The sequence below is a fragment of the Calidris pugnax genome, unplaced genomic scaffold (assembly GCF_001431845.1).
Source record: "Calidris pugnax isolate Ruff unplaced genomic scaffold, ASM143184v1 scaffold178, whole genome shotgun sequence".
NCBI lineage: Eukaryota > Metazoa > Chordata > Aves > Charadriiformes > Scolopacidae > Calidris > Calidris pugnax.
The window spans coordinates 1157492-1183079 of NW_015090986.1; the positions used below are offsets into that span (position 1 = coordinate 1157492).

At 42.7% G+C, this 25588-nt stretch overlaps 1 protein-coding gene across 1 annotated transcript; it reads left to right on the top strand.

Annotated features, from left to right (window-relative positions):
• Positions 1 to 797: 797 nt before the first annotated feature.
• On the top strand, positions 798 to 16995 carry TARS (threonyl-tRNA synthetase). The gene is made up of 19 exons (XM_014953992.1): positions 798 to 874; positions 1286 to 1366; positions 2245 to 2435; positions 3433 to 3556; positions 4669 to 4790; positions 5003 to 5120; positions 5971 to 6035; positions 6117 to 6195; positions 6769 to 6915; positions 7793 to 7891; positions 8594 to 8760; positions 9274 to 9436; positions 9522 to 9659; positions 10369 to 10446; positions 12879 to 12979; positions 13100 to 13204; positions 13870 to 13942; positions 14686 to 14800; positions 15748 to 16995. The coding sequence occupies exons 1-19, from the start codon at positions 854 to 856 to the stop codon at positions 15894 to 15896; spliced, it is 2136 nt and encodes a 711-aa protein (XP_014809478.1). The 5' UTR covers positions 798 to 853; the 3' UTR covers positions 15897 to 16995.
• The last annotated feature ends 8593 nt before the right edge of the window (positions 16996 to 25588 follow it).

A 25588-nucleotide genomic window follows, 5' to 3' on the forward strand; every position in this document is an offset into this window, starting at 1 on the left:
CCATAAACACCTCTCTTTACAAATTAGAAAGGCTACTGCACGAGTTGACCGAACACTCCAAGGGCCGTGGAATAGACCGCTCTGGCAGGCCAGGGCCACCATGAGAATGTGACACCAGTAAGTAACCTTCCTAAATGAAAACATGATTTATTATCATAGAAAACCAGCAGCGGGCAGAAAAGGAGAGGAAGGTTACAAAGCAAAAAGCCGTGCCTGAATATCACATCCTTTTCTTAGAGATATCAGTAGCCTCCAGGCCCCTGACGCTGAGGGCTAAGCAAAGCACTCCCACCGTCCATGTCTGACACCCTTTCCTCAGAATCTTTTCCCCCTGGGAAATCAGGCATTGGTCAATGCAATTTTTACTTTATTTTACTTTTGACTCCTTTGCGAAGAGTACTCCCATTAGTTGATCCATCCTTGCCTGAATCTCTGCCTCAGGGCAGCAGCAGCTCGGTCCCCCAGTGCCACCCGTCCCTCAGCCCCTTGTCACCCCTACGGCCCTGCCGGCGGGGGAAGGCTGGTTAAGTTTCTCCCCTCAGGAGCGAGGGGAGCCGGGTTGAGGGGACACAGACCCCCCAGCGGCTCCGCTTCCCTCCCTGACGGGTGCTGACAGGGCTTCCGCCATCTTCAGCTGCTGGGGCCCCTCGCAGGCAGCCTGCCCTCCCGCCTCCCCGGTCACACACCCCGGGGCTTCCCGGCGCGGCCCTACAGCCCCATTGGCCCGGCCCCGGCGGCTCAGCTCGTGTCGGTACGGCCGCCCCCGGTTGCATCAGCTGCGGCGGCCGGGAGGCGCCTGCGCGGGGCCGTTCCCGCCCCTTCTCGGCTGCGCCGGACGGCTCCGCGTGCGGCAATGGCGGGCGCTGACAGCCAGGTGGGCCCGGCGGCGGCCGGGGACCGCGCTGGAGCACCGGCTCTCTCCTCAGCGCGGCTCCCCCTCACCGCGGGCCGGGGCGGGGGGGGCTGTCCTGAGGCGGGGCGTCCCCTCCTCAGGCTGGGAGGGTGGGCGGCCCTGTGAGGAGGACGGGTGCTGGCGGCAGGCGGGGAGCTGGGCCTCTTCCCCCTCGCCTTTATGGCGGGGGTTTCCTCAGCTGTGGGGGAGCAAGGTGGAATGGCAGTGGGATTTAGCTGAAGGTAAAAGAACAGGGGGCTGGGCTGGGGTTTCCTGGGGTGAAGGGGTCGGGTCTCTTCCCTGGTGTGTGTGGGGCTGAGGGAAGGGGGTGTTACAGCTCCGTAGGTGTGAGGGACTGCTGGGGAATGAGGAAATTGTGCTGGCCCTCTTCAGGCAAACGCTGGGGAAGAAAAAAAGGCAGACTGCGGAAAGAAGAAAGTGAAGGAAGGTGCCGGCGATGGAGGGCGGACAGAGGTGAGCCGCCCCGGGACCGTGGGTTGATAAGAAGGTGGTCTCCTGGTTGCTGCCCTGTGTACTGCTGCAGTCCCTATGGAGCACTTCTATCTGGCGTTGCAGTTGCTCCTTTTCCCACTATTATTTTACTCAAATTTGCCATGAAGTGAGTTTGTTGCTTTTTTTTAACACCAAGTTATATTGGTTTAATGGGAGAGCGGCTCAGATTTCCATAGTTGCTCTTCTCGCCATGCCTCTGTTTGGCACCAGGAGGCAGGCAGCCGGTCTCTGGGATGAGGACAGCTTTGCCTAAAGTCCACTGCCTGTTCTGTCTTCATGGTGGGTAAACACAGACCCCTCTGACTGTGCACAGAGAGGGGCAGCTGCTAGCCAGCACTCATCCTGAGCCAGCTGCAAAGCTGTATAACCTTGGTCGTGCCCAAGCTGATAGCCCTGATGACGTGTAAGCTGGAGTCAGTTCCTGTCCACGTGGTTCAGAGTAGAGGTGCTCCCTCCATTTTTTGACTTACCAGGAAAAATCTGGTTTTTATGTTTAAATTCTACAGTCTTTTCAAATTGATTTTTGTCCTTGTGTAGCTTATCAAACAGGTATTTAATAAACTATGTAGTAGCTTATTAGCATATATATAGTTTAAACAGGTGTACAGTGGTACGTTGCAGAATAATAATTTTCATTAAGCTGAAGCCTTATTACTGTATAATTAATACTACATAATTAATCTGTAATAATAATGGTTATTTTTAGATATAGCACATATATAGCTGTAGTCCCATAGCTGCTTGTGAAAGTGTGTCCATTCTGTTTGCATTCTTGACATATGATATTAGGGTACTGTAATAATCTATTGATTTTTTTTCCTTTTTTTCATTGTATATAGCTGAATCCCTGGCCTGCATTTATCAATGAGCGTTTGGAGATGTACAATAAGCTTAAAGCTGAACATGATGCACTCCTTGCAGAAAGAGCTGCAAATAGCAGTAAAGCCATTAAGGTTACATTACCTGATGGCAAGCAGATTGATGCTGAATCCTGGAAGACTACTCCTTATCAAATCGCTTGTGGAATTAGGTATGATTCTGTTTCGTTATACATTGAATCATTTTCAGAGAGTTCTGTGACAGCAGGCTGTGAGGGTATGGGTAATGTGTAATTTCTCTCTTGGTCATTTATCTCAACTCTTGTCAAGGCATATTTGATATAATAAACTGAAGGTAACCAATAGGGTTTTAGATTTGGAGTATAATTTTTTAGCCTCATGAAGATACAGTTTCTGAAATTAAATAAGAATTTAATTGAAATCTTTTAGACACAGATTACTTGCACATTTTTCCCTGCAAGTACAGTTGTCATGTTAAGATCTAATTTGCTAGTAAGTTTACTGTACCAGATTGAATGATAGCACATGCAAACTAGTTTGCATCAACCTGGGGAAGATGACTGCTGAGTGACGTTTCAGTTTATTTCAGAGAGAGTTAACAGTATCTTTCACTTTCCTGCATCTTTACATGCATGGGAGATACCCATCAAAAAGAGCATTGCACATCTCTGAGTTACCCAACCTTCATGTGGAGTGGATTTGAACAATACACATTGGACACCCTAACAGTTAAAACTACAAAAACTGGGTGATTCTGAGAGGTGAAATGCCATTTTTTTCCTGCATAGGTGCCTTATTATTGCAACCCACTTTGCTTTTGTGATTTGGGTTTTTTACCTAGTGAAAACAAAACTGTAAAGTCACTATGTCAGGAATGGTATTTGATAATTTTTAAAAGAGAAGCTCTGTCTTTTGTTGCAATAGGATTTTGAAGTCAGGTTAGTACTTTGAAGTGTCTGCCTCTAAGTCAAATATATTAATGAATGTATACAGCACTGTTCTCTTCTGTCATCTCCAAGAAGTGAGCAACATTTTCATGAATGTTCAAGACTGGTTAAACTGCTTTTTTATTTGGAATTTATTTATGACACTGTACACCCTGAAAATCTTATTCAACATGGAGGGCAAACTTGGGGAACTTCTACTTGCTGATTTCAGAAGGTTATATACCTTGTATTTATCCTGTAGTCAGGGCCTGGCTGACAACACTGTTATCGCTAAAGTGAACAAGATGGTTTGGGATCTAGACCGGCCTTTGGAGGAGGATTGTACCCTGGAGCTGCTTAAGTTTGAAGATGAAGAGGCTCAAGCAGTGAGTATCGTCTACCAAAATTTGTTTGCCCTTGGATTTGCATTAGACTCAGCCTCAAATAGTTATTTGCATCTTTAGTGTGTTCAAAAGAGGAGGAGATGAGAACAGGTTTGCTGTGTAGGTATACACCTGCATTTTCTAATAGTTCCTTAATAAGGGAGTTGTGGTACTGCATATAATGTACATTCTGCTGTGTATTCATAGCTAAGTCTGCTAACAGTTGCTGTAGTTTATGTCAAGTCTGTTCTCATTAAAATTTTATATTTGAAACCTTGTTAATGTAAAATAGGTCTTTTGAACTGACACCGTCAGCACGGACTTTGAAAACAATGCTGAGTGCAAGAGTACTGTCTCTGTACAATCATAAAAGTACTGAGTAGGCTGCTCTTTTACTTTGTACATGCAAAGGCATGTACTGTATTTTGGCTACTTATCCAGATACATGTGGATAGCCATTAAATTTGTAAATATTCTCTTTAGAAAAAAATAATTTGTCAGTCAAACTTAACACAGAGGTCTTGCGTTCAAACTTAGGGTTTTCAGATAGGCTAAATGATGGCTTCTGTGAGATGGATGTTTCCTGGTCTGTGCGAATAAAAGCCGACTGAAGTCCTGTAGATTTGGTTTTAATTTGTCACAGCATCGGGCGTACTAAAAGATGGAGTGTAATTTTTAACTTTATGAACTGTTCTACTTCATCACAGGATTTCCCATGCATAAAATTTGTATTAGGACCATAGCCTTAGGTTGAAAGCTCATCTTTTGGTCTTCATGCAGAGCTGATTGAGCGAGGTTCTTATTAAAGAAAAAAAAAGTTTCTGAATTGGTTTCCCAACTTCTTGTCAATAATTGAATCATTTCAACAGTAGTTGAAAATAAAAATTATTTGCTGCTAGGCTGTAAACAATTTTCCAGTGTTACCTTTCGGAAATATTGGTGCTTAGGATGAGAGTGTTGCTGGTCAGGTCACTTCTGTTCTGCAAACTCCTTTAATGTGGGATCTGCATCAAGTATCCTTAAAAGCGAGTGTTTCAGAAAAGGTTTTAAATAAGATACTCAGAAATGTATTGGGCATATTCAGACTGATCCCCTCTGTTTTTCACTTCCACTAGGTGTACTGGCACTCAAGCGCTCACATAATGGGTGAAGCTATGGAGCGAATCTATGGTGGCTGCTTGTGCTATGGCCCACCAATAGAAAATGGATTTTATTATGATATGTTCCTTGAGGAAGGGTAGGTTTTGGTTTTTCTTCCGAGGAGTGGGAGGATGGCAATCACAGCAAAGTTTCTGTTATCTGCTTGTTCCCAGAACAAAGTCACCTGCGCTACTGCACATGGCTTTGCTCTTTGCAGTGTGCTTCATCCACACAGTGCAGTGCAACTTGACCAGAAATTGCAAGTGAAAGCAAGAATAATTCACTTTTGTGTGTGTATGTTTATTCTAGGGGTGTATCCAGTAATGACTTCTCTGCTTTGGAAACGTTATGCAAAAAGATAATGAAGGAAAAACAAGCCTTTGAAAGACTGGAAGTTAAGAAGGAAACACTGCTTGAAATGTTTAAGGTAGGCAGTTTTAGAAGGTTGTGTTTAGTACCATGCAGTTATTCTTTAAGTGTTTGTAAGTTTAGCTACATGTTCTGTTAGTGGTAGAGGAAGGTCTATCAAATTAACTCTTTAAGGTGGTATGTTCTTATAAGCTCATTTGTGATATTTAACAAAAAAAAAATGAGCGAAGGTATAATTCTTAGGTCCTCAGAAACATGTGTTAGATTTTCTGCAACTGTAAGAATTCTCATTCTTCCCCTGGGTGACCTTGGCAAAATCCTTGAAGCCACATCCTTCATTGATTACCCAGAGATGCAAATTTGCAGTATATTACATGCAGTTATGTTATATGGCTATACTATATTGGCTTTGAGTAAAATGCTGTGGTGATACTATAAATGCATGTGCTGATGCATTCAGAGAGCTTCATAAAGTATTTCTTAGAATGAGGACTTCTGAGAAAGTTCAAGCAACACTAAAAACTGATCCTTTCTCTTTAGTACCTTTCTGGCATTCCCAAGACAGACATTACTCACTTGTCCTTGTTAGGACATGAGGTGAATTACAGAGTCATTCAGATTGGAAGGTCCCTCTGTAGGTCTCCAGTCCAACCTCATGCAGAGGGCATGGGATCAACACTGAAGTCAGACTGGCTTTCTGAGGGCTTGTTGAGTTCTGTCTTCAGAACTTCTAAGGATGATGGAGACTGCACAATCTGGCCTTTGGGCAGCTTGCTCCACTACTTGACTATCTGTCTGCCTTTTACGATCCTCTGTTGATGCAGCATAGCATCAGGATTGCTAATAATTTGTACTGCTGTATTGCTTCACAAGGAGTTAACAAATACGTGTGCTGCTTTTCTTCTCAGTATAATAAATTCAAGTGTCGCATCCTGAATGAGAAGGTCACTACTCCAACTACAACAGTATACAGGTAATTATGCATGCTTCGTAATATTACTGCATGTGTCTTTCTAGGATGAAATATACCAATGAATGTTTTACCTATTCTTAGGTGTGGTCCCTTGATAGATTTATGCAGAGGGCCTCATGTCAGGCATACTGGCAAGATAAAGACCATAAAAATTCATAAGGTAGGTACTGAAACTGCATTATATGAATGTTTTCACTGGAAATGTGTTGCTGTCTTTGGGCAATATGATAGGGGCTTAATCAAGAATGTACTGTGAAATGGGTAACCTGGCCAAAACCTCAATGTAGCAAATTGTGTGCTAGAAAGATACTCAAATGGTCTGAAGCCCAACTAATTGTCCAGGGCCTGTACTTCCAGCACAGATAGAAATGTGAGTGTGGCTTAAGGCTTTGCTGAACTGTATCAGTTGGAGTTTTATTTTTGCTCAGCTGATAGTTACAGCTGAATGTGAATAAACAGTTGGAATAGGATGGTTACAAAGACACCAGATAGGCTTAAAGAAAAGGTAGGAGAGAGCTTGAAACCATTTTTACATATTCTGTTCACCTGTTGTTCCTGGGTTTTTTCTTATCAGTGCTCTGAATTTAAGATTAAAACTCTCCTTATGTCTTAGTGGTTTTACATTAAGTGTAGTGATTTGTTAGTAATTTCATGCCTTTTCATAGCAAGCAATAGTAGTATAATGTGGAGGCTCCTCCTTTTCTTCAATGTTTAATTCATTTTTTGCATGCAGAATTCTTCCACCTATTGGGAAGGCAAGGCTGATATGGAGTCCCTCCAGCGGATCTACGGAATTTCATTCCCAGATGCAAAAATGCTGAAGGAATGGGAGAAATTCCAGGAGGAGGCTAAAAATAGAGATCACAGGAAAATTGGGCGGGTGAGACAGTTTTTCTGGTAACATATTTCACAAACACTGTGGATGTAACCCCTTAAGCAGAAGCATCTTGAAGACACTGTATACTTGCTGCCACAGCCAAGATGTGACACAATTGTACTTTTCAGTCGAGTTGCAAAGTCAGGTACTTTTCTCTTGAACAGCAGCAAAAGTCCTAAAGCAAATAACTTCCCTTTAGTCTTCTAGCAGTTTTAAACACAATAACTTCTTTATTCCATGGGTCAGTGAGAACAGAACATTCACTTCAATTTGCAAAGCATGGACACTTCAGTCTGCGAGTGGTGCTCATTTCTATGCAATTTGCTGCAGCCTGTTGACTCACAGTTCTCTTCTTCTGTGTGATTTCAGAATCCGTTGCTGTGGTTTTTTGGTTGGTTGTGTTTTGGTTTTGTTTTTAGATGGGAACCCCTGTCAGATAATTGGTAGTCCTGAACACTGTTACAAGGTCTGCTGCTTTTTTGCAGCAGTCTTCAAGCATGTGCACGGTTTGTTACATCAGCCAACTACAGTTCACACTTTCAGTTCATGTGCAATAATGAATAAGTTCTGCATAAAGCAGAACGAAACGCTACTTGTCAATGTACAGAGGGAGTTGTGGGGGCACAGTTAGGAGTTACACATCAATGTGAAGTTTTGGAGCATCAGTAATGAAACAGGGAACTGAATAATCTCCCCTACAAGTGCTGATGGAGATATAAATGCTAGTGAAAATGCATGTGATCTATTGGTATTGCTTTTCTTTTTTCTTTTTTTTTTTTTAACTGATTAGTGATGCCCAGTCAGTAGTAATTCATTTGTGAACGTTAAGGAAAAATGTGGTGTAAAGGTACTGAGTTTTTCAAATAATATTTTGATGCAGGACCAAGAACTGTTTTTCTTTCATGAGCTCAGCCCTGGTAGCTGTTTCTTCTTGCCAAAAGGAGCTTACATTTACAACACATTAATTGAGTTCATCCGGGTAAGTAATGTCTTTTGGAAATCTTATAGAAGAAATTGCTTAATTTTAGAAAAATGTGTAACAGCATGTTACATATAACAGTATTAACAGCCCTTCATTTCAACTTGGTTTAATCTATTGAGTCTGTAAGCCACAGAACTAAAGAAACCTAGTTTCTTTGAATTGGTCTTGTCACAATCTATGCTGTTACGTTTTTATTAATACTTGCAGTTAAAGTAGTGTTAAGATGCTTTATAATGTGAATTCTTTGACATCTAGTGCTATGGCTAAGCTCACACTACAGCTGTTCCACTGATGCATATTGATTTGTTTTAATAAACTTACTAAATTTGGCCATGTAGAGCTATTTGTTATGAAATTTTGTGTAGAAAAAAAATCCTGTCTTCCTGTTGTAATATTTAAAGTCTGTCTTATTATTCTATATTTGGGCTGCAATGTACTGTAACGTGTCATTGAGTAATTAGAGACTGCTGCTTTGCTTGCAGGGAGGAAACTTGTTCTTCTTGCTTACTAAAGAGGAATTGTTTGGGGGAGGGGTGGTGCTGGTGGAAGTGATGTGCAGCTTGAATTTTTCTCTCCTCTTCTCAAGTCATGGACTTTTGTAGAGCAACATTTACATATTTTAATAGTTGCAAATTGAAGGCTGACTACCATTACTTTTGTCTGCTATACTAGTTATTTTATGTACTGTGTCTGTTCTAGAGTGAGTATCGAAAACGTGGATTCCAGGAAGTTGTCACTCCAAATGTGTTCAACAGCAAACTGTGGATGACTTCAGGGCACTGGCAGCATTACAGTGACAACATGTTTTCCTTTGAAGTGGAGAAAGAAATCTTTGCTCTGAAGCCAATGAACTGTCCAGGACACTGGTAAATACATTGCAAATCCAGTTTACCAAATATGGTGTTGATTAAAAAAAAAAAAAAAAATCCTGCTTCTTTTGCCTGCTTAATTGTAAAGATGGCTATCTTCAGGGATCCAGATGTGACATGCTGTCAGGAATGAGTTGTCTTGTCTACACAAGAGACACTGTGAAATGTCATTTTTTCATCAATACAGTGACTGTGTTTTACCATGAAGCTTACATTGGTACCACAAAACCTGGGGCATTGTCATTTTTGTGCCAATTTGAGCATTCTGGTTTTAATGCTCAGTTTCAGGAGCTGTTTGATCTTCTCTCTGTGAGGCAGAGGAAGCCTACCACCTCTAGAAGGGTATCTGCATTTGCTTTCTTGACAAAACTAGATGTGAATTTGTTTTATTCAGATAACGTCATTGGCATTATGGGCATCTGCTTACTGGGTACTGGCTGCTTCTCATTGGCTGTTCTTTGCAGATTTTTGATTCTTGGATGAGCTTCAAGTAATAACTTTTTCCTTCAGCCTTATGTTTGATCATCGTCCAAGATCATGGCGTGAGCTGCCGTTACGTTTGGCTGATTTTGGTGTTCTGCATCGCAATGAACTGTCAGGAGCTCTTACAGGACTCACTCGAGTGCGCCGGTTCCAGCAGGATGATGCTCACATATTCTGTGCTATGGAGCAGGTATGGGCTGCTGTTAAATTAAATGGGTTATTAAAATCAGATTAACCAATTTTTTGATAATTTGAGACTTATTTCTTTCATAAAGATTGAAGAAGAGATTAAGAGTTGCCTGCAGTTCCTGCGTACTGTGTATGATGTCTTCGGATTTTCCTTTAAACTGAATCTCTCTACTCGTCCTGAAAAGTACCTGGGAGATATTGAAGTGTGGAATCAAGCTGAAAAGGTAAACAAGTTTTATTAGCTTTTTATATGAAAGCAAGGCTACAGCTGAAAGTCCTGTGAGAATGTATTGACTTCTGGGTGGTACAGTGACAGCTGGACATGAGCAATATAACTTTAATAACTGTCTTCAGTTCAGCCTGGCTGCTGTAAATAGTTTGCAGTCCATACAGGAGTGTATCCTGCAATCTCCATGTCAGAATCAAATTGCCTCTCATCTCTCTCCTTGTATTTGTTGATCATTAAAAAAAAAAAAGAGGAAGAGAACCAGTTCTAGCAGGCCCTGTAATAAGGTTTAGAGCCATCTTCCAAAAGCTGGTTGCTTTGATGCCCCTGCAGGTGCAGTGCTGGGGAGAAGACAGGGCAGGAAGAGACATTAGGTGTATCAGTGTGGATTCCCTCTCAATATTATGTACAAACTTCAAATCTAGAATAAAACTTTCTTGCATCCTAGCTAACACTGCTTGTTTGGCCTTTTCCAAAATGAATGCATTAATTTTGTTTGTTTAACTTTGGACTAAAATATTCTTTTAGCTGGGGCTTCTCCAAAACTTTTTTTCTTCAGAAAATAGATGAGTTGCAGCAGTAACTGAGGACTACTGGGAATTTGGTAGTGTCACATATCTGTAGCAGAATGTTACACCTGATGCTGTCACATGGAAAGACAGCAAATGGTTGAGAAACACTGAGTGTATGTGTTCTTTTGTCTCCAGCAACTTGAAAACAGCCTCAATGACTTTGGTGAGAAGTGGGAGTTAAACCCTGGCGATGGAGCTTTCTACGGACCTAAGGTTAGTCTGTTGCTAACCCCTAGCTGGCTTAGGCTTTTAATTATGTTTGGATGAGGCAGACGAAAGTGACACAATTCCTTGCTTTCCATTGATACTACCCTAATCTAGGCAGTAGGGATAGCATGCAAATACTGTTCTTTGCACTGTAGCGAATGAGCAGAAAAAACCCCAAAGTCTTCGTGTGTTTATAAAATGATGCTGAATGTCACTTTCCCCAGAAAGACAAGTTTTGGACATCTATTTGTGCAGAATGTTTGCCAGATAACTTCAAATCCATACCTGACCAGGACAAAGTCCATCTAGTTAATACTCTGCTCTAAGTTAATTAAATGAATACAGATGGATACTAAATGCTGTTAATACATAAAGAATGTTTTTCATATCTTATTACGAGCAAGAGGAAGAAAATAGTGTGGTGATGCCCTTGGGTTTTATTAATTATCTTCTTGGTAAAGACATCTTCTATTTTTCACTTACTCTCCTGCACATTCCCTTCCAATGTAAAGTTGTAACTAAATTTTTCAATGTCAGAATGCAGTTCTAAAGCATTGATGCTCTTTGGGTTTGGCTGGAGGGTATAAAACAACACTGATTCTTAAACTGATGACCTGATGCGAACTGAGATTGTTAAAAGCTTGGATTAGGGAGAGAGTAATTTTTTTATAGTTGTCTAATACTATTCTAAGATGCTGTACAGCTAAAATCTTATATTTTTCCAGATATGTAAATTCTGACATACTTAAGAGAGAAATAATGCACTCTGGTTTTCACATAGCTATAATGCTCATTTTATACACTAAACTCACTTTATAAACAATTTGCCTGCTACTTAAAAGAGCTCGTTGGTTAAGTGGGAGACATGAACAGAAGGTGGCACTGTAAGATCTGCGTTACTAGAGCAATCGCTGCATTAGAAATAATCCTGTGGGCAGTAACTGAATCCTAAATCACAATGGAAAAAAAACCCAAACGACTTACTAGTTAAAGAAATGTTTGAAAAATGTTGCTTTTACTGGCACAGTTTTGTAGCTGCATTGAGTTGCTGGTGAGTTTTGGTATTTTAAAAAGTTCCTTGCATTGGTTTTGTGGTTTTGTCATTGTTTTTTTAAAGCTGTCTCTTCAGTTTGCAGAAATTAATTAGGGCTTTCTAGAAATTTCCTGATATCTGTGAGTGTAAGGACAGAGTTCCTTACAAAATTACTTGTAACTCTTTCCCTAATGAACCTACACTACATTTATGTCTATATTCAATCATCTAGTAAACTGGCTCTGATTTCTCTCTTTGTCTGCTAACTGAATCAGTGTCATTTTATGGGTTGTAGGTGAAACCTCTTATAGCAGCCAATCATTCATAATGTGAAATGCAAACAACATTCAGTAATTTCCTCTGTTGATTTGAGAGAAGGCAAATATCTATGGGAACCTTTGTTAACCTTAATTAACTTGGTACTTGCTCGTAATGCACTCTAGTCAAACTAAGATAAGCAAACTTGTAGTATTTTGCACCAGTTCTAATGGAAACTAGGTAAAGTTACATTTTCAAGTTAAGCTCTACATCTAGGATGCCTTTAAACTACTTGGATTTTTTTTCTACCCTGTAACTGGGTGATTTGAAATTGAGGAAGGTTGTAAATAATGTATTTCTATAGAAGCTCTTCGGTAATAAACTCTGGCTTCTGAATGCATTGTTTTATATATAGATTAAAGTAAGGCACACGGCCCCAAAATACAGCCTTGGTAATAGGATGAATAAGAGAACAATGTGATAAATAAATAAGGTCAGGACCCTAATAATCTACCGTTTTCTATCTATTTTTCTGTCTAACTTGTATTGTAAGGTACTCAGGATTAAAGTGTGAGATGCAATAGAAAGAGTAGGCTTGACTGTAGATACTCTTAGTCAGAAAAGTGTCATTGATTAACGTGATCCCTACTGGGAAGTGGACCATTTAACAGTAGGTTTCTCATCCTGTATCCATGCCCTGAATTCGTAACATAAACTACAAAGTATTAAAATAAAGGAGTGTAAGTTTCCCAGTTTGAGGTTGAAGAAATCTCACTTTTAGAGAGAGGTGTTCAGTTCTGATCTTGGACTTGCACCTAGTGTGCTGCTGAATTCACGCAGTGGAAAGAGCCATGAAAAACCCAGGTTGAAACTCACAAAAAATAGTCTGAGATATTCAATGTAGTTCCCTGCTGAAGTAATGTCTCCTCACTTGCTCAGCCTTTTCTTAGCTCTAACATTTTTTGCATCAGAACCTGCAAATCATTTAGGTCGAATGTAGGCTGTGAAGTAAAAGTATGTTGTTTTAAACCAGATACAGTTCCTCTGCGCTGAGTGAAACCTTCTGTCTTAAAACAGAGAGTTTGCTTTTGGAGAGGTATGCTCGTATCTTAAACTGTAGCAAAATTTGTGTCTTTCTGTTTCACAGATTGACATTCAGATTAAAGATGCCATTGGCCGCTACCACCAATGTGCTACCATCCAGCTCGACTTCCAGCTGCCAGTCAGATTTAACCTCACCTTTGTCAGGTAAGCACAGAGGCTGGTGGTTTTAATAGCTATATAATTTAACTTTCCTGTCACTCAAAGGTACTCGGGTACATCAAGAAAAAATTTTACATTTAAAAAAGCCAAACCCTTTCTTCACAGCCATGATGGTAACGACAAGACCAGACCAGTTATCATTCACCGGGCTATCTTGGGATCTGTGGAGAGAATGATTGCCATTCTAACTGAAAACTATGGAGGCAAATGGTAAGGTTGAAAAGTAGATTTGTTATACCAGTTTGAGCAAACGCTTTCTGTAAAAGAAAAATTAGTCCCAAGTAAGCAGGAATCAGCAGGGTTTGTTCTATGTGCTTGCTACAGAGACATGGCGTAGGTGTACCGCAGGGCAGTTCCTTCTGAACCACCTTCCTTAGATGTTAAGTAATTCTTGATCTTGTAGCCTTTGCATGGTACCACCCATGCAGGCACAGCATACAGCTTGTCTGCCCAAGGTGTGTGTCTCAACTTTGCTCTTGCAGCCAGTCATTCATGTAGGTCATCTCCTTTACCTGCTGCAGTGTAATGCATGATGGGGATGACCCATCTAATTACGAACAAGACTCAAAAGCTAATGTTTTCCCATGATTAATTAGTAACAAGCTCAACAACTCCATGATGGTTTGTTGTCTGTTGTAAAACACAACTTGAATCTTCAGGTCAAGAAGCACTTACTGTCCACACTGCAATTCTTTTAGACACTCAGTTCTTTTTGGGAGATAAATTTTAACGAGTATAGGGCTGTCGTTGTTTCTGAACCCAATCTAAGTTTATGAATCTCTCATGTAGATTTTAGTCCTAACTGTTAATAGGACTTTTCATACTAAAAATGTTCTGAAAGCTATATAAACACTTGTTTTGTTTGTTTATTGAAGGCCGCTTTGGCTGTCCCCACAGCAAGTAATGGTGGTACCAGTAGGACCAACATGTGATGAATATGCTCAAAAGGTGACGTATATGCTTTGGGTTGTTTTTGTTTTTTTTTTAGTATATTGTATTTAGTTGAGATACTTGGTTATTAATGATTAATTGTATTTATCCCAGGTAAGCGCTATAAGTCTTTGCATACTACATTGCATCACTTTTATATTACAATTAGCTGCTGAATTGTAGATGTATCTTACGGAGGACCTAAAAAAGATTTTGGGTATCTAAACAACAAATGCTGGTCTTTGTGAGACTTTTTTTTTAAAAAAAGCTTAGTTTTTCACTCTAACTCAAAAATTGTCTTACCGTTCAGGTGCTAGTCTCCCAAGGCCATGTGCATCTTGCAAAATCACTAAGGAAGATGAAGATGGGTCTTTGCATATTTAGCATCCAGCAGACCTTGTCCTGTATTTCTCTCAAGGACATTAAACATAAATAAAATAGTGGGGAAAACTAAAAAAAAAAAAAAAAATTGTCTAATCAGAAAGCTCCATCATCCTGCTGCTATTGACAATATCAAACTCAAATCAATATTCAGCCCAAAACATTAGATATTCGCATCACTGCGTACTTGTTTAATGTGTATGTACGTGCACGATAGCTGACCTATTTTCATTTCTTGAACTGGGCTCATCTGCAGCACCTGAGCCAATGAGGGTGCCTTTGTTTTAGGGCTCAGACAAGGTTAACTGGCTTAAGTCTACAACTCATAGTTCATTGCCATGAATGTCCTGTAGTGACAGTTTAAATACTTTCCCTCCTAGGTCAGGCAGCAGTTCCATGATGCTGGATTAATGGCAGATGTTGATGTAGATCCTGGGTGCACACTGAACAAGAAGATCAGAAATGCTCAGCTTGCACAGTATAACTTTATTCTGGGTAATGTATAGCGCGTTTGTCACCTTATCCTGGCAGACCTATTGCACAGGTTATGGGATTAAATCTTTCTTCTGTGAGCAAGTTGACAGTGTTCTAGGTCACTCTGTTCCTAAGAGTCTCCATCCCAGAGGGCCTCTCCTGCCTTCGTAATAGGCATTCCTGGCATGTATAGCTTCACTGAAGTGGGGTCACTGTGGCCCAGGGCATTACCACTGCTTTAGAAAAAGATCTGCTGTCTTCTAGTCAGCAATATGGAGACATATATGAAATCTTTATTTTATCAATCAAGCCTTTGTCAGTCAATTGTTAATTGGTTTTTCCATCCCCCCTCAATAACTTAGGCTTGTTTCAAGTGTATGAAAGGAAGTGCTGTATTTTCACTGTGTTCAGCTGTGGTGCACTTCTATCTATATATGTATATAGATCAGAATATCGTATCAGAATATCATATACATGCCTGGAGAAAACTTCCACAAGAGGGTGGTGTAGGGAACATTAGAAATCTATATCTTAACGTTTAAGTAAAATAGGTTTAGGGTTTTCCAAGAAACTGTCTTCTTGTCTCTGTAAAGAAAACAAATAGCTATTGGTTATTTACAATCAAGTTGTCTTTCTAATCTTTGCGTGTGGAGTACTGCCACGTTTATTTCTCATTTTGACTTAGTGGTTCTCTCTAAGAAGTCAGTCAAGCTAGACTTACTAAGTTTAGTTTTCCCTTTACTCATATTCTGCTAAATTGCTGTTCATAACATACTAAAATATTGCGAGATTAAGTAAAGCTGTTACAGATCTAAGTGGGGGGAGCTGGGAGGAAGGCAAAAAAGGATTTGACGTCTTGTTAAGCTTTTTAGAGTTTTGTTTAGTATGCCTAGGTTTTAAGGGAGTGGGAGGAAAAAAAGAGCTTGCTAAATGTGAAGTTCATTCCTTTGCATCTTGGTTGCTTCTAGTGGTTGGCGAGAAGGAGAAGGCGAGCGGGACGGTTAACATCCGCACCCGAGACAACAAGGTGCACGGTGAGCGTACAGTTGCAGACACTGTGAAGAGACTGCTGGAACTGAAATGCTCTCGCTCCAGACAAGCTGAAGAGGAATTTTAACACCGTCTGCTCTACCTGGCATAAAAAAAAAGATTGTAGTTTTCCTAACTCAGTTAACCGCAGTTTTTTTGTGCTGAACCAGATTGGAAATATATTTCACATTGGACCTCTTGCTCATTTTTAGCAGAGATTTTTCTTTAGTCAGAAATATCTCTTTTTGTAAAAAACAGGTTTTCACAAACCTTGAAGTAAAATTTCCTGGCCTCTGACCAATGACATATGAGGCAAGATGAAATGACTTTCTGTGACTGCAAGGGAAAATGGAAATCTTAATTGGGGATTACCCGTAGCATTCTAACTACCCTGTTAAGAATAAAATACATTCTGGTAGCAGATATTTTTCCTAAAAGTTAAACAGAAGGCCTCAGACTTCAGAAACCTCTTAGTAACCATGTGCTGTGGCAACTTCTGGAGTGTCTCCTTTGGCAAGGCAAGTGACACCTGGCAGTCTTGCCCGCTGGTCGTGCACCAGTTCAATACACTCACTCAGAACAGTTCCCAGTCACACGAACAGAGGTCTCTCCCACCTCCTCTGTGGTTGGTGCCTCTGGGAGTGTCTTGGCTCTCCTGGCGTGATGCTCCTGACGTGGGGCCACCTGCCACAGAGCACTGAGCTGCTCACTGAAGCCAACTACACCCTTTTCCAAAGGCAGTGTCTGAAACGTGCCGGCTCTACGGGTAAGGCCGTTGTAGCTGTAAAAAGGGGATAAGACTGCCTGGAAGAGGTCGGGGATAGCAGGGCCAAAGCAGCAGCTTCTTGGGAACAGAGAGTGTTCTGTTTTTATCCTTGAGCTGTCGTTTCAGTAACACTGTCTATGTCACAGCAGAAACGAGAATGTACTGACCTAAAAAGGACAACGATTATTTTTTTAAGAAAAATGCTATTTTTCAGTTTCATGGGTATAGTCCCTTTCAGTGGAACACTTCCTTCCCAAGCCTCTAGTACTCAATCAGCAGCCCCTCCTAACTCCCGGTTGAGGGATCTCATCAGTTGTGTGGGTGTTCAGTTTTTTGTGATTTTTTTTTTTTTTTTCATATCTGGCTGAACAAGAGGCAAATGTCTGTCACTGACAAAAAAATAAAATCATGGTCTGAGGTTTTTTTGGTTTTGTTTTGGGCTTATTTTTGTTAATCTTAACTGACCTGAACAGCTTCCACAGGTAGTTGATAACTGTTCCTTTTAGAAGAAAGCTATTGTTACAGCCTTAGCAAAAATCAGACAAACCTGAGGAGAGGTTTGAATTGTCCTGTCTTTTGAGAACCTCCATGTCTCACCGTTTCCTTTATTAACCTGGGCAGGGGCATTTCATCCGGCCTTTTCTCACCTGTCTTTCTCAAGATTGGTGGTAATGTTATATCAGCACTAGAAACCCCTTGTGAAGTTGGTCTCGCCAGACCACAACCCCAGCAACTTTTAGCTGGGGTTTTTTTCCTTTGGTTCATTCAGACTAAATGTTCCATCTAACTGCTGTGGGGAACAAGCAACAGGGAAATTGACTTTTCACTGCCTTGCTGCTTTCAAAATTACTTCAGTGGGGGTTAAGTAGGTTTAAAACGCCTCAATTTCTGTACTTTGCACCTGCTTTACTTTGCTGCGAAGTGAGTGTTTGTGCAGAACATTGGAATCGGATGCCAGCTCTCCCCGGGGCAGGAGGATTTCATCAGATGTTGAAGCAAAGCCAGAGGAGATGCCTGCCCACCAGGGAAGAGGAGCCACTAACTCTGTTTCTGGGAATCGTGCCTGAAACCCTTCCATCAGGCTGGTTTCCGCAGAGAGCTCTGCCTTTTGTGGTGCAGGGATCCGTCCCGTGGCTCGGTGGCCTTAAACTGCCGCAGTCGTCTAATGAGATCGTGGTGCTGTGAAACAAGCCACTGCTGCCTGTGCCTCAGCAGGTGTCTGCCTTGGACCGGTTGTCCTTCTACAGAAACCTCACGTACTTAGATCAGGCTGTTGAATACCTGTATAGCAGTATCTATGGACCAGCTGTCCATAGTACAGTTACTAGAAACACCACCTGTGGGTACAATCCAATAAAACAGGTACCTCCAGCAGGGTGTGGACAGAACTGAGGTGTCTACATCCAAATTGTGGTCAGTGCGATGCTGCACTCCAGTGCCATCTAAGCTCACACTCTCTGCTGCAGTGTTTGGTTCCCCAGCTGCCCACAGCTGTGGACATGCAGAAGCAGAGCTGGCCTGGCCCAAGCAGCATGTCCACTCTTGGTTCAGCCAGAAGTCCTCTGAAGAGCAGGCTTTGGTCACCGCTTATCACCTCTGGTAGGGCTGAGCCCTGACATGTCCTAAGGCAGGAGGATGCAACTTCGGTGTCATAGCTTAATGGCGAGACCACTTGTCAAGCAGGAGAGAAGCCTTTGTATAATCCTTTACAGGCTCTAGGAAGCCTGAAAGCCACCTCTGCAGAACGTGCTCCAATTGCCAGCGTTAGGCAAGAAATGCAAAATGTTGGGTTTTGGTCTTGCATGTCCATAGGGAGGTTTTCAAGGGTGTTTGCATCTCCTCATGTTTACCACAGGAGCCCCTCCGCCGTGGACTGAGCTGAGCTGAGCTCAGAAGGTAAAGCTGAGCTGAGAAGGTAAAGCTCCAGCTCTGCTGTGCTTCACAGGAAGTTTTGTTTACTCATTAAAGCAGGCTTCAAAGAAAATCACTGAGGGAGGCACAGAGGATGAGGGGGAAGGAAGACGCCTAACCTGCTGTATGTGGTCCAAGTGTACACAACTACAGCTTGGCAGGAATTTCTGTACCTGGCAGGAATCCCTCTGGCAGCCTTCAGTTATCTTTGAAACTCCTCGGTTCTCCAAGCTTCCCGGAGAGGGTTTCCCCTGACGCGGAGCCACCTGGTCCCACCACCAACGGTAATTCCACTGAAACTCTTCCTGTCACGCCTTGGGATGACATTCCCACAGTGGCTGATGCCTCTGTAACTGATTCCTCAGTTACACCACCAGGACAATCCCATGCTGTTCCAATACTCGGCTTCAGTGATGTTATGTCAACTCCCCTAAGAGCAGCAAAGCACCACCTTTAGGGAGAGCCCAGCTCTAAGACAAATTGTTAATTGGTTGCAGGCACCTTTACGCATTCCATCTTGCCCTGGCTACAGGTTTTTTCTTCTTTCCGCCCACACCCTTTCTGTGCCTGTCCCCCCAGAAAAGCAAACACAGCCCTTTGGTAGAAGAAAACTAGTTTACCAAGTCTGACTTTTCCCGTGTTAGAGTAGGACAAAATTAAGGGGTCTCTGAAAACTGTTTTCGGGCTGTCAGCTCAGCCTTGTGTAATTCCAGGGTTGCCTTAGCCTTCCCCACTATTTCTTACTTGCACAGTCAGTTCTGGCAAAGGTGTAAGCGATTGGACCTCAAATCTGACAATGGTAAACTGATGCTATGAAAACGAAGAATTACTAGAGGCTATGCTTATTAAAAAAAAAACCAAAACAAAAAAACCAAAACAAAACAACAACAACAACAAAAAACCAAAAAACACACATACTGCTTGGTTCTTAAGAATATTCCCAAATCCACTCAGCCTTTCTACACACCAGTGTTCTACATCTGCCTTGGAGAGGAGTGTTCTTTCACAGTTGTCTGGTTGTGGCTGATGCCTTGCTAGCCACCATGATCCAGTATGCTCATCGTGGACTTGTATCAAAGTTAAGGTTTTAAGTTTTTTCACATCGGTGAGCCTCTGGATCAAGGGAAGCATTAACATCTTCCAATAAATTGCTGCAAATAACATGTGCTCAGACAAACTGGGTCAGCCGGGGACTTTCTGTAGTGTTCTCAGTCATTAAAGGTCAATCATCTGGGCTACACAATTAGCTTCAATACATAAGATACCTGAATCCCTCTCAGAACAATATCCTCCCACTGGATCAGAAAGCACTTCTGCAAAAAATCCCCAACACCTAAAGAAGAGTGTATTGTGAAGTTGGGCTCTCCCCTATACAGAAAAAGACAAAAGAAAAGAGAGTAAGGAGATAGAGAAGGCAAGGCCTGGCTATGCTGTCTAGTAGATCTGGGACTCTTATTGCAGGTTTCAAACACTTTTCTCCTTTATAGCCAGGAGCTACTCTCTTCTCACCACCAGCATATAAAGTTAGGATCTTTTTTTACTATTTCTAATTTAACTTATCTTGAATTCATGTCAATTAACTGCTAGTTCTCAAGATGCTCCACATAGACCTGGTGAAGCACAAGGTGCTGTGGTATGGTGTATGGCTTTGTGTTCTCAACAGAAGTACTTCATTTACAGGATAATCTGTAACTTCCAATTAACAGACTCATCGGAACAAGTATCATAAACCACTAATAAAGTCATTTAAATCATCCCAATGTATGGAAAATAGTGCAGGGCTCATAGATTATGGCAAACTGTCACTCCTTGTCTACTCTTTGTCTAATGGAAGAAAGTAGCAGCAGTTCATGATATCAGCCTGCACAGGGATACATCAAATAATGCAGTTTTCCTTCCATGTCAATGAAGAAAAGCAAGAATTGGGTTGCTTAGAAGCATCTGCCCTGCGCTACCCATTAAAACTTAAGATGACAAGAGCATCAGTATGTATCTCACGTGGAGTACTAGTCTCATCACAGTAAACGAAGAAGGTCTGCTGAAGGTCAAAACACTGACACCATCCTTATCCCACCCTGCTGTAACTGGGATGAAGCACTGTCACTGCTGGAAAACTGTAACGGACTGCATTTCAGCTTTTGGTTTCCTGAACAGCAAACAGGAGGCCACCACGCATCTCAGATCATGAAGGAAATGACGATGTGAAGCTCAGCTGCACATGTCAACCCAAAACAGGGACAGTGAAATCTCTTCTTGTATGTGCCAAGTGCTGCCAAGTGGGCCCTCCCTGCATCTCCTGGTCTGAGCAGCCCCTTCATGCTGAGCTTCAGGAGAACACCATTTGCCTATGAACAGTAATTGAGAGCACCTTTGTTACGCAGCCTTTTCTTGAACATGATACCAATGAGCTTAAATGGATTATCTGTGTCACAGGCAGAGACAACAGCAATGGCACAATCTAAAGAGAATTTCTAGAAATCCCCGTTTGCTGACGGCTAACCCCTGCCAGCTGGTGTCTTATGCCATTTGAAGGAAAAAATGCACAGCTCAAAATGATATCAGAAATCCAGACTAGAAGCTGCAACATCCCATCCTCAGCTCTGCCCATCCATTGCAGTGTCATTCTTCTTGAAAACTGTCCTGATGATGTGGCATTAAATCATATGATATGATTAATATAATAGTATTAATGCAGTGCCAAGGGACCTCAAACAAGATCAAAACCTCATTGCTGAAAGTTGTACACAGGCAGCTTCTGCTCTGAGGAGCCAGAGATTTAATTACCGGGGGACACCAGGAGAACAGAGCGCAGCAGTGACTTGCCCAGTGCCACTCTGCTAAACCCAGGAAGAATTGGACATTCAGGCTTCAGGAAAGCCAGGCTCTGCTCCCCACACCGCGCTGCCTCTCCTGTTGTGGACAACAGGATGACCATGAGCCAGCAATGTGCCCTTGTGGCCAAGAAGGCCAATGACATCCTGGGGTGTGTCAAGAAGAGTGTGACCAGCAGGTCAAGGGAGGTCATCCTGTCCCTCTACTCTGCTCTGGTGAGGCCCCATCTGGAGCACTGTGTCCAGTTCTGGGCTCCACAGTTCAAGAAGGACAGGGAACTGCTGGAGAGGGTACAGCAAAGGCCCACAAAGATAACTAAGGGCCTGGAGCATCTCTCTTATGAAGAGAGGCTGAGATCTTTTCAGTCTAGAGAAGAGAAGGCTGAGGGGGGAACTGATCAATGCTTATAAATAATTAAAGGGAGGGAGTCAGGAGGAAGGGGCTGGTCTTTTCTCAGTGGTGCCCAGTGACAGGACAAGAGGAAATGCGCACAAACTTGAGTATAAGAAGTTCCACCTAAACATGAGGAGGAACTTCTTTACTGTGAGAGTGGTGGAGCACTGGAACAGGCTGCCCAGAGAGGTGGTGGAGTCCCCTTCTCTGGAGACATTCAAAAACCACCTGGACACGTTCCTGTGCAACCTGCTCTAGGTAGACCCACTTTGGTGGGGGGGTTGGACTTGATGATCTCCAGAGGTCCCTTCCAACCCCATATGATTCTATGATTCTATGCCTTGCCAAGCAGCGTTTTTAATTAGATTGTGTTTGATAGGAGAAAGAGCAACCATGCATGTGTGCAGGGTCTCTCTGCACCAAGCAGGCATGGCACGAGGGGATGGCTCTTTCTTGCACGGCTCATTTTTAGCAGCTTCTGGTGCCCACTGACCCAGATCTTCGCATCAGAGCAGTAAGTGAACCCTGCCATCAGACACTGAAAGAGGAAAGAGAAGTGGTCAAAACTTATCATAGACCCATAGAATTGTCTCGGTTGGGAGGGAACTTTCAGATCATCGAGTCAACCATTGACCTAACACTGATGAAAACCATCACTAAACCATAAAAAACATCACTAAATGACAGTTTTTACCTTGCTATTTAAATTGCAGCTGTAAAAAGCCCTGCTGTGAGTCCCTGTGGCAGTGCTCTGTGCTGTAACATTTAGTCTGTGGCTGGAGACAGCGACTCCCTGTTCTCAGTGGGATCACCTTCACCTCAAATCTTGAACCCCTTTTCCCCCAGCCCTGAGGTGCTGGTCTGGCCCAGTGGCTGCACAGCATTTGTAGATATTCACAGCACCCCTTTGAGGCCCAGTTCAGCAAACCTCTGGGGCCCTGTGTTACTTCTGCTAATGCTGACATCAGGATTGAGCCATTGCCTCCTCCAGACACTTGCTGACCCGGTGTTTGCCACCCAGCCTGTCTGTGTCACCCACTGGGTACAGCTCCACACCGCTGGTTCCTTCAGACTGCATTGGCTCTACCTCAGCATCTGCAGGGAAGAGCAATCTCACAAGGGCCATGCTTCCCAGATGGCAAGAGGAGCCCCAGGAGCCCAACGAGGTGCTGCTTTCAAAAGCTGCAAAAGGAAAAATCAATTAAATCCTTCTCTGGTCTGCCTTGGCTTATGGTGTTTCAGGCCCATTATCTGATGCAGTGCTCAAAATACCACCACTGCCTTTAAACAGTTATTGTCTTCAGTTCTTAGGAATACAACACTCTTCATAAACTCAGTCTGGAAAAAACAGACAAAAAATGTCTAACCTGCTGTTTACTTCTGCCCCCCAGCCCATCAGTGGGGTGTTCAGACCTCGTACACCCACTAAGAAGGCATTTTCATCAAGCATCACGACTAAGCGTAATTCTAGAGGGAGATGAATCCATGCTGAGGCTTTGCAGCCCAGTTTGGGGTTATTTCTCTAGATAACCCTGTGCAGTATTTAGGAACCAACTTCGGTGTCTGGAAGATCTTTCTAAGCTACTCACAAAACCTTCATCCCTCTCCCCAGTAATTTATCAGCAAGCCTTTTTCTCCTTTCTGTTCTGTTCAGTAAGAGCAGCTTCAGATACTGGGTGAGCAAAGGTGTTGCTGCACAGCTAGGGAGTGTGTGGGAAGATCTATTTTATCCACTTGAAAAGGCAAAAGCATCAAAAGCTCGATAGCTAGCAATTTACTTTTTCCCTCCCTCCCTCCAATAGTTTTCAGTCTTCATGGTGGGGGTGGGGAGATTTTTCTCTCCACAGCTCTTTATTCACGTTAGATTTCTGTAGCATCACAACAAAGGCATTTACACTTGACAAGAACCATTGCTTCTTGAGAGGAGCTGTTGGAGGGGAGGCACCGGGCGGGAAGGGCAGCATCACAGCCCTCGGCAAGGACTACCTGCTGTAATAGCAGCACACCAGAAATTTCATAAAAAACAAACCTCAGTAAAGAGCTGCAGCCCAATAGTTTCCATTGTCAGATCCAACTCAGTGCCAGACAGCCCAATTTTGTTTTCTCTGTCTCAGCTGGAGCAAATAACATTTGGCTCTCAGTTACCCTTTGCTCCGTAGATGCGGAGTGAGAAAATTGAGGACTGAATTTCCTCAAGAGAGATAAGACATTATTTGTTTCAGTTACTTGTATTCTGTAAAGGGCTGAGCTTGCTCAATATGTTTCCAGTCCATACTTGGTTTTGACAGCGTTTTTGCTTTGGGTTGCAACTGTGGGCACTGTCATCACATCTTTCACTGCCCCAGGCAAAGTACACTGGGCTACCATCAGTCAAGCAAACCAGTGTTTGGAACTCACCTACCTGAATGCCTACCTGCTGTCTATCTCACCTTTAGTAGGGCTTTTGCTACTGACTTCTGTGAACATCCTCATAGACAAATTGATGAAGTATGGACTAGATAGTCCTAGGATAGACTAGGATAGACTAGGGGGTGTGAGGTAGACTGAAAAGTGGCTGAACTGTTAGGCTAAAAGGGTTGTGATCAGCAGGACCAAGTCCAGCTGGAGGGCAGCCACTAGTGGTGTATCCCAGGGTTGGTACTGGGGCCAATTTAACATCTTCATTAACAAACTGGATGATGGGGCAGAGTGCCTCCTCAGCAGGTTTGCACTGTGAGGGGTGGCTGGTACACCAGAGGGTTGTGCCACCATTCAGAGGGACCTCAGTGGTCTGGAGAAAAGGGGAAGAACCCCAGGCAGTTCAACAAAGGGACATGCAAAGTCCTGTGACTGGGGCAGATAACCTCCAGCACTAGTACAGGCTGGGGGCCTGTTGGCTGGAAAGCTGACTGGGGATCCTGGTGGACAAGCTGAACATGAGCCAGCAACATGCCCTTGCAGCAAAGGCAGCCAAGAGCAGCCTGGGCTCTGCTGGGCAGAGCATTGCTTGCAGAGCAAGGGAGGTGATCCTTCCTCTCTGCTCAGCCTGATGAGGCACATCTGGAGTGCCGGGTCCAGTGCGGGGCTGCCCAGTAGAAGAGACACAGACATAGTTGAGGGAGTCCCATGAAGGGCCACAAAGATGATGAAGGCAGTCTATCAGGGAGAAATCACACACAGCATTGCTTCAGATGCAATGGAACTAGACTCGGTAGCAGGTGGCTAGAAGAGTTGAGCTGGAGACTGCAAAGGATATTGTAAAAGGGTGCACACACAGACATTTGTCAGAAAAAAAACTCTCTACTGTTATCAGAGCAGTTTTCAAATTGGGAACTTGCAGCTATGCCAATCTCATTCAAGGGATACTTAGCTGAACACCTGAAGCTTCATTCAAAATCATCCAAAGCTTTGAAAAGCTTTTTTGTGAACATAGATTGAATTTTAAGAAAAAAATGCATTATAAATCATTTACAGTTTTGTTTCTCATTTAAAAAATGGGGAAAGGGCAAGCTTCTGCTCATGAAAATCTTAGGAACTGCTGTTCAGTTTCATTCAGCTGCCTCTTCAAAGTTGCATGACTTGGTATTTCAGGTAGGAATCTTGTTCAGTGCATCATTTTAGGACTCCAGATCCCTGAGATATCTCTGGGATCCGGAGTCCTAAAATGATGCACCGAACACCTCAATTTCATATGAATCATGATTTGAAATTGCATATGTTAATAAATAACATCCCCTGCCATGTAACACATAGTACATAGGGGCTACTTAACAGTGAACAACAACAATAGATGATAGCACAGCTCATCAGTTACCACGCAGTATTCCTCCAGCCTTTATGGGGGGTGGAATGGGGCACAGAAAGGAAATTAGATCGGACACCAGAGTTAACATTTCAGA